The sequence below is a fragment of the Sphaeramia orbicularis genome, chromosome 6 (assembly GCF_902148855.1).
Source record: "Sphaeramia orbicularis chromosome 6, fSphaOr1.1, whole genome shotgun sequence".
NCBI lineage: Eukaryota > Metazoa > Chordata > Actinopteri > Kurtiformes > Apogonidae > Sphaeramia > Sphaeramia orbicularis.
This window is the reverse complement of record NC_043962.1, coordinates 48,286,317-48,304,880: the sequence shown is the minus strand read 5'-3', so window position 1 is coordinate 48,304,880 and position 18,564 is coordinate 48,286,317. Positions and strand designations below refer to the sequence as shown.

General features: G+C 38.4%; 1 protein-coding gene across 3 annotated transcripts in view; it reads left to right on the top strand.

Annotated features, from left to right (window-relative positions):
- The first annotated feature begins 229 nt into the window (after positions 1 to 229).
- Positions 230 to 18,564, top strand: part of LOC115421067 (calcium-independent phospholipase A2-gamma-like) — a 34,113-nt gene continuing 15,778 nt past the window's right edge. Inside the window, exons 1-8 of one of the 3 annotated variants that reach the window (XM_030136766.1) lie at positions 230 to 381; positions 932 to 2,060; positions 2,953 to 3,102; positions 4,023 to 4,174; positions 7,878 to 7,972; positions 8,911 to 9,082; positions 9,531 to 9,588; positions 10,060 to 10,254. In XM_030136766.1, coding sequence (XP_029992626.1) covers positions 1,125 to 2,060; positions 2,953 to 3,102; positions 4,023 to 4,174; positions 7,878 to 7,972; positions 8,911 to 9,082; positions 9,531 to 9,588; positions 10,060 to 10,254 — 1,758 coding nt within the window. In that variant the 5' untranslated portion in view covers positions 230 to 381; positions 932 to 1,124. Of the gene's footprint in view, positions 382 to 739; positions 2,061 to 2,952; positions 3,103 to 4,022; positions 4,175 to 7,877; positions 7,973 to 8,910; positions 9,083 to 9,530; positions 9,589 to 10,059; positions 10,255 to 18,564 lie in introns of those variants that run through there. The other 2 variants (XM_030136764.1, XM_030136765.1) reach the window with 2 other exon arrangements.

Here is an 18,564-nt window from a genome sequence, read left to right as displayed (position 1 = left end):
GAATAGACGCTTCCTTGCCAACCCACTGATGAGTGAATACACTTATTATTACCTACGACGACGAGTCCGAGTTATAATTTCTAAACGGTCTCAGACAGTTGCCTAACCAGTGAGAAGGATTTTTCCAACCAATCAACACACCCTATGTCGAGGGTAAGTAATAAACAACCAATTGCAGTATGCATGTGGCGTCATGTGACCATTGTTTTTTTCATTGACTGACGTCGTCACGTTATTTTGGAAATCAAGTGTCAGGTCGAATGACACTGTTCAATGACTACGGCTTTTTACTGTATACATTAAACGTTGTAACCAACGTCAAGGAAGTGAAGAGCATTTAAGGATTCGTGAACTTAATGGAGTCGCAATATAACAAGTCCGGTATGGATTATAATGTGTTTATGTTTTATATCAATGCTAGCGAGTTAGCAAGTCGTGCTACTCTGTGTTAGCCGAGCTAGCGGTAATGGGTGGTATTGAAATGTGTTTTTCAGAGTAAAAGTACTTTTTTGTTGTCATTTCTCACTTGGGTAGAGTTTCAATAGAGATTTCCCTCCAAGTAAAACGTACAATGATCAGACGTTAGAGCAGTCAGTGTTACTATAGTTCACGCCATGTTATTGTCTTTCTTTCTATCCATCTGTCTGTTATCATGTTAAATGGTTCTTTCATTTTTTCCTTTACTTTTTCTTATTTATGACTTTCACGTTTATTCATGTTTTTTGTTGTTCATCACCAGGTGAAGTAAAATTGACTGCGTAGACCTAATAATGCTTTGGATGGGATAAACTCTTAAGCCATCATTTGACAGAATGAGTCAAAGATTGGCTTCAAATACATGGGTGAAAGTAAGCAGAGGATTTAATTTGTGGCAAATACATGCTTACAAGTCAGCAGCATCATCTGTTTTGTCTGGTACCTCTCACTGTAGGGTTCATGTTCAGCAGTCTGTTTGCTACAAGACTGGGTATCTCAGCCGGAAACAGATTCTGTACCAGAGGATCAAAACTCGTAGAGGATGGATTTTTAGAGCCAGCCAGGTTAAACACAGGCTCAGACTCCACACCAGCACCTTGCATTTGAATGCTTCAGCCTCACGCTGGTTTGCTGGCCTAAACCAACACATGTCGCGGGTCAGAAACACGCTGGACACAGTTTCTAAAGCTGTGAGTGGGACCCATACAGAACTACTCTCCAAAATTGCCAGACTCAAACCCAGTGCTTTCAAAGCTGGGAAAACCACTGAGGGCAATGTTGAGCCAGTCCCAAAAGCAGAAGAGAGTGTGGCGACATCTACCCCTGCTCCAAATAATGCCACTTTGACATCTGCATCTCCTACACCCAAACCTCTAACTAGCTCATCTTCTGCCACTACTTCTATCCCAACACCTGTTGTTACACTTGATGCAAATGCCACCACTACCTCCACACAATCTCCTAATTTTTCTCAACCTGCTGTCCCTGCCGCTGTTTTGACAATGCAACAACTTAAGGATAAAAGGCAGAGGCGTGTTGTTGCTGCTGTCAAAGCTGGTAGCACAAAAAAGCCAGAGGAGAGTAGACCATCACCAAGTGATGCTGAGAGCACTTCCAGTCAGTCCACGGCACTGTTCCATCCCAGCACATTTTCAGTCAGTTTGGATGAAACTTATAACTACCTGGCCCATCACATTAACTCATACTTTGGCAGCGCTACAAAACCACAAGACAAGAAAGTCGACAACTTAGAGAATCCTACTCCATCTTCTCAGGATCAAAAAACAACTGACCTCATAACAGTATGTGATAAAAAAGACTCTGCTGCTTCAGTCACTTCCACCTCCACCAAGAGGGGTCTAGGACACTACCTATCCTACTCAGCTCCAACTGTGCAAGCCTTTGTAGGGAGCTACATAGCTCCTCTGGTCCCCAAGTTCAGGACAAGCTCAGAATCCAAGAGTGTTATGGTGGAGGAGAAGAAGCCTGAATATACAGCAGTGAAACCAGTTGAAGCTACCATGACTAAAGAGCAGAAAGCAGCAGAGGAGAAAACCAAGAAACTTCTACTCCAAAGGGAAAAGGTAGGTCAGCAGAAAAGTACCCTAATTAATTTGCAAGAAAAAAGGAAAAGAAAAATTCAATCCGTGCGCATATTCTTTGTGACAGCTTTCTAAATTGTCCTGTGAATTTGTAGTCTTAACTCCAGAGATCCTGTGACATGTTAAAATGTGATCATTGCTGTGTGTTCCCATATTTAATTTCTAATTTGTAGTAATGATATATTCTGTACCATGAACATTTTGTCAGACACATATGTTCACTCTTTGGCATGTAATCTGTGTGTCTAAGTTAAACATAATGCTCACATCAGATGTTCTTCTGAGTATCTGGTATATTTTCAAAGCTCTTGCTACTCTATATATCTAATGTCAGAGTGTTGATACCTTCCTTGACTTCTAGGAATGACCTTGTTTAAAATAGCTTGACTGAGAAGTCAGTGGGACATACTGTCTATGTGCTGTGTAGATCAACAGAGGTGTTTATGACATGCAGATAAAAACATTTAATTTTCAATTTGAAGCAGTGAGATAATTATAGTAGCAATTAGGAAAAATCTAAACCATTAATTATGAGATTTTGATTAGTTTAATTGTTACATGAACCAGACAAAACCTATGGATCATTCAAGATTGAAAAAGATCAAATTGTGTCTGTTCAAATTCACCTCAAGTTTTACTTGTAAGTCACAGTTTGAAACCTCATGTCAGTACAGTTTTGTTTTTCACTATAGGCAATGTTGTAGTGATCACCTCTCTGACTTGATGGAATTCATATCAGTCCAGAATGTCACAGAAGAAAGCAAGCAAACTTCACTTTTTATTGTATCGTTAATGTTATTCTTTCTTGTCAGTTTTATGAGTAGGATCTAATGTCTTACTGTAAAGCTTACTTGTGTGTGTTATTGTGCCCTAGATCATTGCCAGGGTGAGCGTGGATAATCGAACTCGGGCTCTGGTCCAGGCTCTCCACAGGGCCTCAGATGTGAGGGTCTACATCAATAGGGTCGAAGATCTCAGCTACCACCTCCTTGAATTTCCAGAAACTCGGGGTGTTGCAGTCAAGGTGAGCTTCCTGAAAAGGTTTGCAGTATGTACTTTTTTCCACAGAATACAAACATCCTGAAGCTTTGTCAGCAACCTGTTTAATGCAGCACAGATGATCAACCTTTATGTTTTGTGCCAAGACAAAGTTTACAGCAGTATGTTGTTTCACATACATAATAATGTTTTCAAGTATAAATTGTTAAAGAGCACATGAACATTGTAGATAATGGATGACTGCTAGGATTTGGTAATATTCCCTTGCCAGTCAGATGTCAACTCGTCAGTTGCAGCAATGCAGTATGTTCTCGTCTCTGTTTAGTGTTATAGCTTACATGCACCCTGCATAGCATTTATTTATGTCACAGCCTTATCTGTGACGGCATCAGGATCTCAACACCCTAATCTATTTTAAACCTAGGTCACCTTTACTTGTATACTTCAATCCTCTATGAATAATCAAGGATAGCATTTACCAGAGTGTATTGTCAGAAAAATATAAACTGTATGAAAGTAGCCATGAAGAAAGAAGTGTTCACCAATATGTCCTAGTTTCCATATATTGTTTACATTCTATGACAATGTAGAATTTCATGTTTGTCTTTTCTCTGCATTTGTAGAGTGCTTGAATTAGTTTTTGTTCATGTTTTATTTATGATCAAGGTTTTAAACATTTTATACACCATAATTATATAATTTTAGACATGGTAAGACATGATGGTAGATTGGCTTCTCATTCAGTAACCTGTGTGCTGCAGGAAAACAAAAAAAACAAGGGCTTCTGCGGTTTTGACAGAGAGGACAGGGATAGAAGTTAAAGACATAAAGGTGTGCAAGTGCTTGTGTTACAGATGTAACAGCTTTCTTCCAACTTTCACATTGCCAGTTTGACTTTGCTCATTCTGGCCTATCCATTGTTTGTCATTCATGTGTGTCCCACAGGAGAGGGTTATTCCATGCCTTCTTCGTCTGAAACAGGCCAGTGACCCAGGTCTGAGGGCAGCAGTTCGAGAAGCCCTCACTCTGGTGGGCTACCATGAGCCTGTTAAAGGCCGAGGCATACGTGTCCTGTCCATAGATGGAGGGGGATTAAGGTACAGATGTCACTGAGGTCTTTATTTCATGTCCTGAGTTGTAAAAAAAGAAAAAAAAGAGTCACTGGTCTAGTCTTTTACAGTGTAGCTGGAAAAAAGTGCCAGCCAAGGCCATTTCAAATTTGTTGAAAAGCATTTCACTGTTGTTATTACATTTTTGTCAATTAGATGTACTGCTCAGAAAAAGGATTTGTTTCCGGTTGTCCTCTGTCATTGTCATTGAAAATCAGATGTCTGCTCACTATTTTCTGTCTGCTTTGGTTGGCATCTTATCAAACAGTGTATATGGAACTGAACTTGGTGTCCGCTGAAAGGAAAATGCAATAGGGTAGCTTTGATTTTGGCAGTGAGGAAAACTTCAGGGTAAATGATAAAGACAGCATGATGTAAGTATATCATTTTTAGTTTCTCTAGTAACAGTGTTAGATGGTAGAGTAAAGTAACAGCTATCAGCTAAGTGTACTGTTTTTTTCCTATCCAACAAAATTTTTTTAAATCATATTTTCCATTTGTCTATGTCCATGGTCCTCAAACAATGTGACAAATACCACCAATGGAAATTGTCTGCCTTGTACTAGCGTACAGAGAAATCCGTGAAATATTTTTTTAAAATTAATGGAACTAACATTTAACACCAGTCAGTCAAAATGCTACAATATATGAAAACACCTTAATTATGAAAACACTGGTATAACATCTTTACTGTAATATTTTTGTTTCATTGCAGGCCTGTTTACAAGTTATGCTCCAAACGAATTGATGGTTGCAAATATTAACTGTGTAGTTCCTTTCAGTGAACATGAGCACACCTTGTTCTTGATTTACCAGAGGTTTATTCTTAGAACATTGCCTTATCATGAAAAAAAAATCAAAGCGGTAACAGTAACTCATAAATCTCAACTAATGCCATTTATATATAAACAGAGCATTTCATATACCTGTATTTCATATATGTAATCCTTCATATTTTCTTGCATTAAACATTGATAAAGATGATTAATTAACACAGAACACACCTCACTGGCTGCTTGGTACAGAAAGGAAAGAAATTTGTTAATATCTTCATTGATAGTCTTTAATGCACCACCCAACTATTGAGTTGTGATTTTGTGAGAGGATTGACCTTTTATACATTTAACTTTTGTTCAGTGAATTTTGAGAACATGGATTACAACAGCATTAAGACATTTTTCTTTGTGTTGTGGTGAACATAAACACATACTAGCACGTTGAACCGTGGGGAACCACGGGTTCTAGATCCATTCCTTTACTTTCTTGGTAAATTCAACTGGCATTTTCAGTTGAATAACCTCTCCGCTGGCATGTCTGTTTCTGCACATGAAATTTGTGACCATGGCAACATAGCCCTATTGTTTATCTGTTGCTAGGTAACCCACTTCAATTCTATGATTCTGGGCATTGCAATGTGATTGGCCACTGGGAGGCCATTGTTTTCCAAAATTACTATCTCCCAAAATATTGGTCTTATCAACTTGCCGTTTTCACTAGTCACTTACTTGACCAAAAATACATACACTATATTGCCGAAAGTATTCACTCACCTGCCTTGACTCACATATGAACTTAAGTGACATCCCATTCTTAATCAATAGGGTTTAAAATGACACTGATCCACCCTTTACAGCTATAACAGGTTCAACTCTTCTGGGAAGGCTTTCCACAAGGTTTAGGAGTGTGTTTATGGGAATTTTTGACCATTCCTCCAGAAGCGCATTTGTGAGATCACACACTGATGTTGGACGAGAAGGCCTGGCTCTCAGTCTCCACTCTAATTCATCCCAAAGGTGTTCTATCAGGTTGAGGTCAGGACTCTGTGCAGGCCAGTCAAGTTCATCCACACCAAAGTCTGTCATCCATGTCTTTATGGACCTTGCTTTGTGCACTGACGCATGTTGGAACAGGAAGGGGCCATCCCCAAACTGTTCCCACAATGTTGGGAGCATGGAATTGTCCAAAATCTCTTGCTTCAGCATACCAAGAGATTTGGTATTGCTTCAGACCAAGGTTATTATCGTGAACGAAAACTAACGAAATGACGAAAACTAGAATTGTAAAAACATTTTCGTTAACTGAAATAAATAAAAACTATAATTAAAAGAAAAAAACGATAACTAACTGAAACTGCATTGCGTGCTTATAAAACTAACTAAAACGTATAAAAATTATGGATAAAATTCCCTTCGTTTTCGTCTTTGTCAAAGTCAGATTGATATGAAATCGATTTATTTTGCTGTAGCAGCTTTAACTGCTGGCACCATACGGAACTTCACGGTCCGTCACTTGTGGTTTAGAATCATCTTCTGGTCCTCACTCTACCTGTAAACATGGAGACTAAAGTTGGGAGAAAGCAGCAGAGTCCTGTCTGGGATTTATTTGAATATGATGGAGAAGAAGATAAAAAATATGATAAAAACTAAAACTAAACTAAAACTAAGCATTTAGAAAACAACGAAAACTAATAAAAACTAGCAAACCTGCTCTAAAAACTAATTAAAACTAACTGAATTAGAGGGAAAAAAAAGTCAAAACTAAATAAAACTAAACTATAATGAAAAATCCAAACTATTATAACCTTGCTTCAGACTTGGTATTGCTTCAGCATACCAAGAGATTTTGGACAATTCCATGCTCCTAACTTTGTGGGAACAGTTTGGGGATGGCCCCTTCCTGTTCCAACATGACTGTGCATCAGTGCACAAAGCAAGAACCATAAAGACATGGATGACAGAGTTTGGTGTGGATGAACTTGATTGGCCTGCACAGAGTCCTGACCTCAACCTGATAGAACACCTTTGGGATGAATTAGAGCGGAGACTGAGAGCCAGGCCTTCTCATCCAACATCAGTGTGTGATCTCACAAATGCACTTCTGGAGGAATGGTCAAAAATTCCCATAAACACACTCCTTAACCTTGTGGAAAGCCTTCCCAGAAGAGTTGAACCTGTTACAGCTGCAAAGGGTGGACCAACGTCATATTAAACCCTATTGATTAAGAATGGGATGTCACTTAAGTTTGTATGCGAGTCAAGGCAGGTGAGTGAATACTTATGGCAATATAGTGTAAGTATGCCAAACTATAGCAGTCATCTCTTTCTAGATTTTGTGTGCTGCCTGAGACACACTTACAGAATCCACTTCGTTTTTACAATATAGGATAGGAGATGAAGTAAACCTTCTGCCAGCTACAAAGTGTTATGAGTGTTAAGAAGAGGACATGAATAGCTCTGAAACAACCACAGTCATGTAGCCAAACAGGAAGAATTTCATAGAAGTGTAGAAACTGAGCTAAACAATGGTGCTAGAATCTACAGTAGCAATGACGCCTGGGAGAATGAGGAAATATGAGATACTGTATTTCAGATATTGGTTTTGCTGAAACAGGACTAAGCAAGAGCCCAGGCTGCAGTATTGGTATGCTCTTTGTAATGAATATGGCACCTTACAACCAAATATACAATGTCAGTACAAGTACTATCCTTTTGTGCATTGTGGCTGCGCACAACAGTCAATGGTAAATGAAATTGTCATTAGAAATATATTTGCCTCCTTTATGAACTGAATGTGGCTGAATAAGGCAGACTAAGGTGGCACAAAGTTTTATTGTAGTTTAAAACCTGTATGTCTTCTCACTGTTTTCTTGTTGACATCTTACCAAACATATATACTTGTTTTTGACTTTCAGGGGACTTCTTGCCCTTCAAACCCTACATAAGCTAGAGGATCTGACTGGCAAACCCATTTACAGGCTGTTTGATTATATTTGTGGTGTCAGCACAGGTATGTTGCCCTCATGCCCTACTTTTAGATGCGTTATGTATGCCAGTAGATTATCAGTACAGAGTGTAACATTGCAGGCTAGACTGGCAGTACTGATTGTGCACTGACCCATTTGTGGCTCCACTCTTATTTTGACCTCAATTTCTCAACCCATACCACATGACTATGAGGGCTGCTGCTTTGCTTTTAATTTAGGATGGACTGAACCTTATCAGAAATAATTCTTGAATTACTTACAGAAATTATATTAGTTTTGTTTGAGGAACTGACAGTAGGTGGTGTGGCTTTTTTTCCTCTAATACAAAATGACCACAAGAGGGCGCAATGCAACACACTCAAGCTCCTTTCCCCTTCTTTTTTCATTTGATAGCAGACTGAAAAGCTATATTTATTTGCAGAAAACATTGGCTTTTAACAACCACCAGAAGTTTTTGTTGTTCTTAGTCCCTGTCAGTTCTTTTGGTCCTAATCCCCAGCAGATGGAGGTTCTTCACTCTCACATTTAGTACATTTTTTTGTAATCGCTTTACTAGATAGATGGATGTTCATACATATAACCCCATCTGGGCCACATCTGGCTGATGGGTTTGCTCACATTATTCAGGTACACACCTTCTTTGTTCTTTCCTAATGCCCCTTTAATCATGTCAGGGATCATGAACCATAGAGCTAAGGTAGTTGTTAGCATACAATGCTAATAGCCATGTTAATCCTATTCACTTGCAATGAGTGTGTTGGTCCTGGTTTGGTGTTAGTTTTAACAGATAGTCCTTAAGGTAACAAGCATCCCATTAACCCAAGTGTCAGCCTTTAGAATAACAGAATGAGTTATTAGTTGCCTGTTTTCTCATGTTGCCAATTGAAAATTAACTTGTTGAGACTGAGGCTCATACTCTGGTCTTGTTTCCTTTTTGAGTTTTTGTTTCTGTTTTCCTCAGGTGCCATTCTTGGATTCATGTTAGGCATTTTCCAAATTCCATTAAATGAGTGTGATGATCTTTACCGGAAGCTGGGTTCAGATGTTTTCAAACAAAATGTCATCGTTGGTACTGTAAAGATGAGCTGGAACCATGCTTTTTATGACAGCGAAGCCTGGGAGAATATCCTCAAGTGAGTTTCACACATACATGCGTTAGTCATTGGTTTGGTCACTACGTTATGACAAACAGAATCATTTTGCCTGTTTACTTAGAATTAAGTATCAGTCAAAGTGTATACCCTGCCGGCAGGTCTTTGCAGACAAAAACAACTGTAACAGCCAAAACAGACACAATGATGAATAATTGATAAATGATATTACTTCAGTACATATCCAGCTGTATAGACCATGAAAAGTTTCTATATAGTGTAGCAATTATTGAATATATGTGCAGTAGGAAAAAGATACAAATACAAGAGGAGTGATGTGGCCTTTTATAAGCTCATGATGATTATAAAATAGTTATTTTAGCTGATGTGCAGAGGAATTTTGTGTGGCTTAGAGAAAGATTTCTATACCAACTCATATCTAAAAATCACTAAACCGGAAAATAACATCATCCTCTCTTGCCTTCCATAGAGAGAAAATGGGCTCACACCTCCTGGTTGAGACTTCAAGAAACCCCAAATGCCCCAAGGTGAGCTTTAGAAGATGGTCTGACTCATTCTTCGCCTTTGTTGTTTTTGCACTGGCCAGCGAGCCTTCACCCACCTCATTTACAGGGATGACACGTCGAATGTTCTACTCCTCTATTTCAGTCTTGTCTTCCTTTGCTAGACAGGTGGACGGAAAGCAGACTCTAACATCATGTCAGACAGTATGGCTAAAAAAAATGGAAATATTCTAATTGGTTGATATCTGTCTATCTGTCTGTGTGTGTGTATACACACACACACACACACAGAAATCAGCAGGCCTCTTTGAGGCACAGAGTTTAAGTATATAAAAGGGGTCAAAATGAAGTGTTCAAGTTAAATTCTTTGGCAGGTATCTCATTCCAGTTATCTTTTTTCCCTAGCTCGTAAATGTGGGCTTATATTTTAGATCTCCTAAATTGTTGCTTTCACACTCAAAAAGTCAGATTGTATGTCATTGCCTTCCCCTGTAGGTGGCAGCGATCAGCACCATTGTGAATAGAGGCACTCCTCTGAAAGCCTATGTGTTCAGGAACTACAACCTACTGCCCGGGCTGCGCTCACACTACCTGGGGGGCTGCCAGCACCAGCTTTGGCAGGCTATTCGTGCCACATCAGCAGCCCCTGGGTATTTTCAGGAGTTCACCTTGGGGAATGATCTCCACCAGGTCAGTCCGTTTCAGAACAGTGATGGGAGGGAGATGAGGGTGCTACAGGTCATGAGGAAGCTGATGGATTAAATCGTACAGAAGATATTTCCTCTGTTCATATTTAATGCAGTTGAAGACATATATTATCTCTTGTATTTTTTTTCTCTGGGAATCCCCAGAACTGATCCAGTAGCTCTCAGTCCAAGACATTGGTGAATCATTGATTGCTTGCAAATATTTTGCAATCAATAGAAACAACCCATCTGTTGCTCTCAGAATACAGTCAGTGTCTTTCCTTTAATGCCATCGAACTGCAGTTGATGCATTTATTTATGCATCAGTTGGATTGATTAATACAGTGGTTCCCAACCTTTTTTGGCTCATGACCCCATTTTAACATCACATTTCTGGTGACCCCAGACATTCAAAACGGAGACATTTTTTGCTAAAATTAATTTGGTTTTGATCATGTAATAGTTTGCTGTACTACGTTGCAATAAGCATTGATTTTAGACAATATTTAGGCTGTATAATGTATATTATTATGGATGGAGGCAGAAAAGCCAGGTTGAGATTACTGCACAAAGTGAGAATTTTATTTTCCTTGGTCAGGATATGTACTGTCAGTCGAGCTTGTTTTTACAAGGCTGACAATGAATACTGAACAAACAATAACTCAAACTATGAATTATGACAGAGCTGCAGCCTCTTCAGCCGGTCACAATGACCATTTGAAAGATAAACAGTACCACAGTACTTCAGTTTTAGCTTCACAGTTTGTCATGTCTTTTATGTATTGTGATTGTCTTTCTCAACTCACCATATATTTTTTTGTTCATACTTTTTTTTTGGTAGGATTTTTATCAATTACTAGAAATTTCAGGCGACCCCATTTGAATTCCAGGCGACCCCACATGGGGTTCCAACCCCAAGGTTGAAAAACACTGGATTAATAGGTTTGGCCAGTTTGTCAGCAACAATAGGATGTTGTGCAGATTGTTGGTATGGTCATCTGTGGCTAATATTTTCCTAAATAACAGCAATCATTTTACTGACACTGACTTGTAATATCAGCGAAGCAGCAACCAACAACACAAACTAACAAATACACTAAATGAACACTTTACATGCTGATATACACAAAAACATGACACACTGACTTTTCCGCTATGAAAATCTCTCGTCATCTTGTTGCACCTTTTAGGGTAATTTTGTGATTTTTATCTTGTGACTTTTATGTTTCCATCTTAGTATTTTACATAATTTTGTCTTTTTTATGTATTTTATCTTGTTACAACTTTTCTTGTTTATAAACTCTTTCAGTGAGCACTCTTATATTGTAATCAGGAAAGTAATATATGTATCAAATTATTGTCATTTTGTCTCCTCTAGAAACAGATTCCATCCTTAAGCTTAGGAAAGACAGGCTTTAATTTCTGATTAATTACAATCAGTTTGATGTTCATTCGGTTATATTTGTGTATTTATTGGTTTACTACACTGACTTAGAGGCTCAGTTAAACAGTTGCCCACTGTCTGATGTGGTGACTGTCGTCTAAATCTGTTGTCATCCTTTTTGTGTTAGAAGGGATTGTTATTATACTGATCACTATTGGTCAACCTCAGATCAACCAGTTAAATATTTTCTTAGTTGTTAAAAAGTTCTAAAAAGTTATCTTTGTTGTTTGGCTAGTTTTTGAACAATACTAAGTCCTAGATGATGCACAGTGCATTAGCACTGGGGAGTACAAATGAGGAAGTGCATCATGGAATCAAAGATTAAATTCACAAATCTACAAAACAAAATGACACATAAAAAGATGTGGGTCTTTGTCAAAACATTATCATGGTGTAATTGCAGCTTTAAGGATGTTGTTTTTTTACACGGCATGACAGAAATAATCTTTAGTCCAGGACTAAGAAAAGGGCTCACCGTTAGTATTTAGTTCTACCATGTTATTTGACAGTTTTTGTCAATTACAAATTTTTTTATCTTTCTTAGTAAAATTATTTTTTATCAACTCAACACCACATAAATTGATCTGAAGCCTGGAATTCAGAGTGGAAGGTGGAGCTACAGTTTCTCTGATCTGCAACGCACGTCCTGATTAGACTGATTAGTGTGCAGTTATCCAAATCATCTCTGGTTGCATTTAAGCCTTTTTGCTGTGTAAACCTTTAAATATTTTAGTGTGCAATCATTTTTTTTTCTTCTTTTTTTCTACTTTTGTAGTTTGTTGTCCCTTGGATTAATATCATCCCAATTACTGGAATTCTGGCAATTTTTTGCCAATTAACTCAGCTGAGCTCTAGAATTTTGTCTTAAAGGCTCTTCCTGTTCTTTTGTTATCTTTTGTTATTATTTTATTCAATATGCGATACCTCTTGCAATTTGGCTATAATGCATCAAAAAAGAAGTACGTCTGTACCATTTGGCCAGTTGCTCTATGTATGGATGAGCCCTCAGTGCATATTTGAGAGCTGCTCAGAGGATTCAGAACTTACTGTGGTTCTGCAGGATAATAGTACCCTGTATATTTTGCTCGGATGTTTTAAGGAATCAGAGAGGTCTAATTAGAAAAAGTCACTGCACAGCAAACATGAGAGCGACTCCATTTCCTTCCTGTCAGTGTTTATTTCCAGTCAGTTCCATTTTGGCAGCAGAGTGAGGGCTGGAGTTGCAGTGAGACACACTTAAATGTATCTCCATCTCCTCTAAACAGGTATGCATTAGCCAGCAATAGCATAACAAACTGCCTCCCACTCTACCATTTTACTGATCAATACATATGGCAACTCTGTTTGCTGTTGTTGTTGTGTGAATATTTCAATAAGGGAGATAGCACTGAAGGAATAAGACAGCAGAGAGGATAAAACATTTTCAAATGTTGTGTGTTGTGTATTTTGCTCAAAACAGTTGCTCTCAGAGAGATAACAAAAGCCACCCTGGATAGAGTAATTATATTTAACTCCTATTTGAGTATTCAGTTGATGTTGCCTGTTGTTGACCTGCCACCAAGATGTCAATATCTCCTTGAATTGACATTGAAAACACAGATGTGATGTACAGACTCTGACGTACCCACCGTAAACAGCACAGCTCACAAATGAATCGGCATGTGTTTGCATCAAAGGCTGTGTCCCGTGTCGTACACTGCCTCACTCTTAATTGGAAGCTGTGTTTGCGGTATAGGTGAGTGGGAAGTGCAGAGGAAGAAATGAAAGAGACTGGTTGATGAAAACCCACCTGTGGAGGGAGATTTCTCCAGCTTGCTGTCTGGCAGGTACCTTACACTGAGATGAATAAATTATACTGGTGCAGCTCTTCTCCTCATCACACAAAACTGTGATTGCTACATCTGCCTCGTTAGAGTCGAAAGACAGACAATCTAATTATGGAAGTGCTATCCCATACTCAGTTAGGGAGCCCCCAGCAGGAAAGCTCTCAGTGAGAAGATGAGCCGACATCAGTAGTTTAATATATTTAATGTGTTTGACTTAAAATCAGTTACAAATGGTTTAATGTTATTTACTGTAAAAAAAAAAAAAAAAAAAAAAGAAAAGAAAATGGAAAAAGAGACACAGTTTTGATTTTGTTTTAACAGCCTGGTTTATTGTTCTGCTCATTTTCATAAATCTTTTGAGAACGCTTTGACAAAAAAAGTTTGTTTTTGCCATTGAAAATATTTTCCCTGTAATTATTTAGCTCACCTTTGACCTGGACTTCTGATCATCATGAACAAAAATTTTAACATCTTGATCATATTATTTAAAATCAGTGCGTTCTTTCATTAGCGTTCTTTTATAGTGACTCAAAATATTCACATTGAAAAATTTGGAAATTAAAAAATGCATGAGAAAATGCTTTAATAAAAGCCAACAGTAATATCCCTTTTGCTTTTGAGCAAATCTAAAATGTAAATTAAAGCTGCAAGCAGCATTGGGCGGGACCTCGCACCGGGCGATCCGCCTCCCCCGCGATCCACCACCCGTGACTGTCGACGCCTAAGCTCCACTCACACCTCTCCGTCCCCATACCAGTTCCCACCCTTTAGTGTCTGTCCTCCTTACATCTGTACAGAACACCAGTGACCCTCTGCTGAAACCACCATTACCTTTAAAATGAGACTTTTATTTTGGAAACCCTACTGTGTGTATGTGCATTTGTTTTTAATGTGAGAGAAAGAATCAGTTTGAAAAATTAATTGAAATTGTATGAATAAGTGAGTATAAAAGTGATGATTTACCACATTTAAGGCTATTATTTTGGAAAAACCCTATTGTGTGAGGATGTGTGTCTGTGAGAAAGAGTACTTTTGAATGAAGAAACATTGTACAAACAGTTGAGTGTTTGGTCATAAAAATGAAAAGAAGTTATGTAATAGACATTTTGTATTATTCTTAATTTTGGTTTTATTTTGAAAAAATGTACTCCGTGTAGTTTTGAATGTGTGCAAAATTTCCAATATCCACAATACAATGCAGTAAAACCTGTTTTAAAATAAAATAAAATAAAAAAAAAATTTTTGGATTACCTGGGACTTGAACCGGGGTCCTTCGGCTCCATAGGCAGCTACATGAACCACTGCACTGCAGAGAGAATTGTGAAAATGTGCACCAGCAAGACTTTTATAGGGATTTTGCCATTTGGAAAAGTGAAACTAAACATAGTCTTCAAAAAATCGCTATAATTCCATAACCGTAGGTCGTATCTGAAAAATTCTTTCACTTTTGGATTCTGCAGACTCGTGGGAATTCAATGAGGTCTAAGTTTTATGTCAAAACTCTGAAATGAATAAGCAGTAATTGCAGAAACGTAGAGTAACTTTCAAAGGCAGATTGCCAACTTCCTGTTGGAGTTAGCTCATGAGTGTCAGTGTATGATTTGTCGGGCTCAATCAGACCAACATTTTGGCATTTGTTTCATGTTTCTGTGACATTCCTACTGGCCGCTAGGGCAGATTTTGTGTGTTTTTTAGTACATAGGTGGCGCTACAGAGTCCATTTTGGCACCCAAGGTCTTAATTTTTGATATTGTATGAAAGTGTTCACCAGCCATGACATACATGGCAAATTTGGTGAGTTTTGGAGCATGTTAAGGGGGTCAAATGGCAGTCTAAAGTGGAAAAAGTATGAAAATAAAAGAATTGTTATAAATCAACAACCGTACATCCTATCTCAAAAATTTTTGCATGTGAGCATTGTGCTGAGTCCCATGAACGTGTAGATATGTCACATGTCAGGAAAAACTGCAAAGTGAAAAATGAGTTCCAAACATCACAACTTTACGGGCTTGTAAAAAAAAAAACTAAGACAGTTCCGGAAAAAGTGAGAGATCACTTTTTTGAGGAGGTTTCACTCTATCTTTTGATGCTATTTAGAAGTCAATATGACAAACGGTGTCATCGGAGTTAGTTTTAGAAATTTTATTTTGAAAGGCATATTGCGAACTTCCTGTTGGAGTTAGGTCATAAGTGTCAGTGGATAATTTGTAGTGCTTCATCCAACAAGAATTTTGGCATTGGTTTCATGTCTGTACGACATTCCTAGTGGCCACTAGGGCTTTTCCCATTTTTTTCACATAGGTGGCGCTAGAGAGGCCATTTTGGCACCTATGGGGTTAATTTTTACATTTTATCAAATTTTTCGCCAGGCCTGACATGTGTGCCAAATTTGGTGAGTTTTTGAGCATGTTTAGGGGGGCAAATTCCAGTTTAAAGCGTCACGGAAAAATAATAATAATAATTAAAGCTGCAAGCAGCATTGGGCGGGACCTCGCACCGGGCGATCCGCCTCCCCCGCGATCCGCCACCCGTGACTGTCGACGCCTCAGCTCCACTCACACCTGTCCGTCCCCATACCAGTTCCCATCCTTTAGTGTCTGTCCTCCTTACATCTGTACAGAACACCAGTGACCCTCTGCTGAAACCACCATCACCTTTAAAATGACACTTTTATTTTGGAAACCCTACTGTGTGTATGTGCATTTGTTTTGTATGTGAGAGAAAGAATCAGTTTGAAAAATGAATTGAAATTGTATAAATAACTGAGCATTAAAGTGATGATTTCTCACATTTAAGGCTTTTATTTTGGAAAAACCCTATTGTGTGAGCATGTGTGTCTGTGAGAAAGAGTACTTTTGAATGAAGAAACATTGTACAAACAGTTGAGCGTTTGGTCATAAAAATGAAAAGAAGTTATGTAATAGAAATTTTGTATTATTGGTAATTAAGGTTTTATTTAGAAAAAATGTACTCAGTGTACTTTTGAATGTGTGCAAAATTTCCAATATCCAAAATACAATCCAGTAAAACCTGTTTTAAAATGGAGAAAGAAGAAAAAAAAAAAAAAAAAAAATTGGATTGTCTGGGATTTGAACCTGGGTCCTCTTGTTTCATAGGCAGGTACATGAACCACTGCACTACAGAGAGACATGTGAAAATGTGCACCAGCAAGACTTTTATAGGGATTTTGCCATTTGGAAAAGTGAAACTAAACATAGTCTTCAAAAAATCGCCATAATTCCATAACCGTAGGTCGTATCTGAAAAATTCTTTCACTTTTGGATTCTGCAGACTCGTGGGAATTCAATGAGATCTAACTTTTATGTCAAAAGTCTGAAATGAATATCAGTAATTGCATAAACGTAGAGTAACTTTCAAAGGCAGATTACCAACTTCCTGTTGGAGTTAGCTCATGAGTGTCAGTGTATGATTTGTCGGGCTCAATCAGACCAACATTTTGGCATTTGTTTCATGTTTCTGTGACACTCCTACTGGCTGCTAGGGCAGATTTTGTGTGTTTTTTAGTACATAGGTGGCGCTACAGAGTCCATTTTGGCACCCAAGGGGTTAATTTTTGATATTGTATGAAAGTGTTCACCAGCCATGACATACATGGCAAATTTGGTGAGTTTTGGAGCATGTTAAGGGGGTCAAATGGCAGTCTAAAGTGGAAAAAGTATGAAAATAAAAGAATTGTTATAAATCAACAACCGTACATCCTATCTCAAAAATTTTTGCATGTGAGCATTGTGCTGAGTCCCATGAACGTGTAGATATGTCACATGTCAGGAAAAACTGCAAAGTGAAAAATGAGTTCCAAACATCACAACTTTGCGGGCTTGTAAAAAAAAAACTAAGACAGTTCCGGAAAAAGTGAGAGATCACTTTTTTGAGGAGGTTTCACTCTATCTTTTGATGCTATTTAGAAGTCAATATGACAAACGGTGTCATCGGAGTTAGTTTTAGAAATTTATTTTGAAAGGCATATTGCGAACTTCCTGTTGGAGTTAGGTCATAAGTGTCAGCGGATGATTTGTAGTGCTTCATCCAACAAGAATTTTGGCATTGGTTTCATGTCTGTACGACATTCCTAGTGGCCACTAGGGCTTTTCCCATTTTTTTCACATAGGTGGCGCTAGAGAGGCCATTTTGGCACCTATGGGGTTAATTTTTACATTTTATCAAATTTTTCGCCAGGCCTGACATGTGTGCCAAATTTGGTGAGTTTTTGAGCATGTTTAGGGGGGCAAATTCCAGTTTAAAGCGTCACGGAAAAATAATAATAATAATAATAATAATAATAATAATATAAAAACGAACGAAAAACAATAGGGCCTTGCTTGCAGGCAAGGCCTCTCACTGTGTGAGAGGGCCTTACCTTTCGGCTCGGTCCCTAATAATATAAAAACGAACGAAAAACAATAGGGCCTTGCTTGCAGGCAAGGCCTCTCACTGTGTGAGAGGGCCTTACCTTTCGGCTCGGTCCCTAATAAGACAAAGAGCTTTTATGACTGTGTTCCTCTTTTATTTAGATTCATACAGCATTCAGCCACTGGCCCTTTTCAAATGCCACCCAGTCTGATGACTTGATTTACTGGTTATTCGCACCACTAAAACAGATCAGGAGCATAACATGCTGTTTGTGTGATGTCAGGATTCCCTAGAGAGAGAGTCATCTCGCCCTTTTCCACAAACGCCCACAGAATTTTCCACTTAATTCAAGCCACAAACAATCACTCTTTTGTACGTTGAACGCAAGAGAGCTGCTGCACCATGCGCTGAACGAATGCTGGAATTTTCAAACAGCATTTCAAGGAATTTATGATTCTTCGCTGACGTTTTCTGTGATTCTGCGAGGCTGGATTAGATCTGGTCTAAAGTTTAGATCCAGACTAGTAACTTTGACAAATTGTAACTTGGAGCAAGACCTTTGAAGCAGAGCCACCATGGTATTATCAAAAGCTCACACTTGCCACCGTAGCAATGCAAAGGATTCCTTAACGTGAGGGAAAGAGGAAAAACAGAGTAACTGAAAGGATGGAGG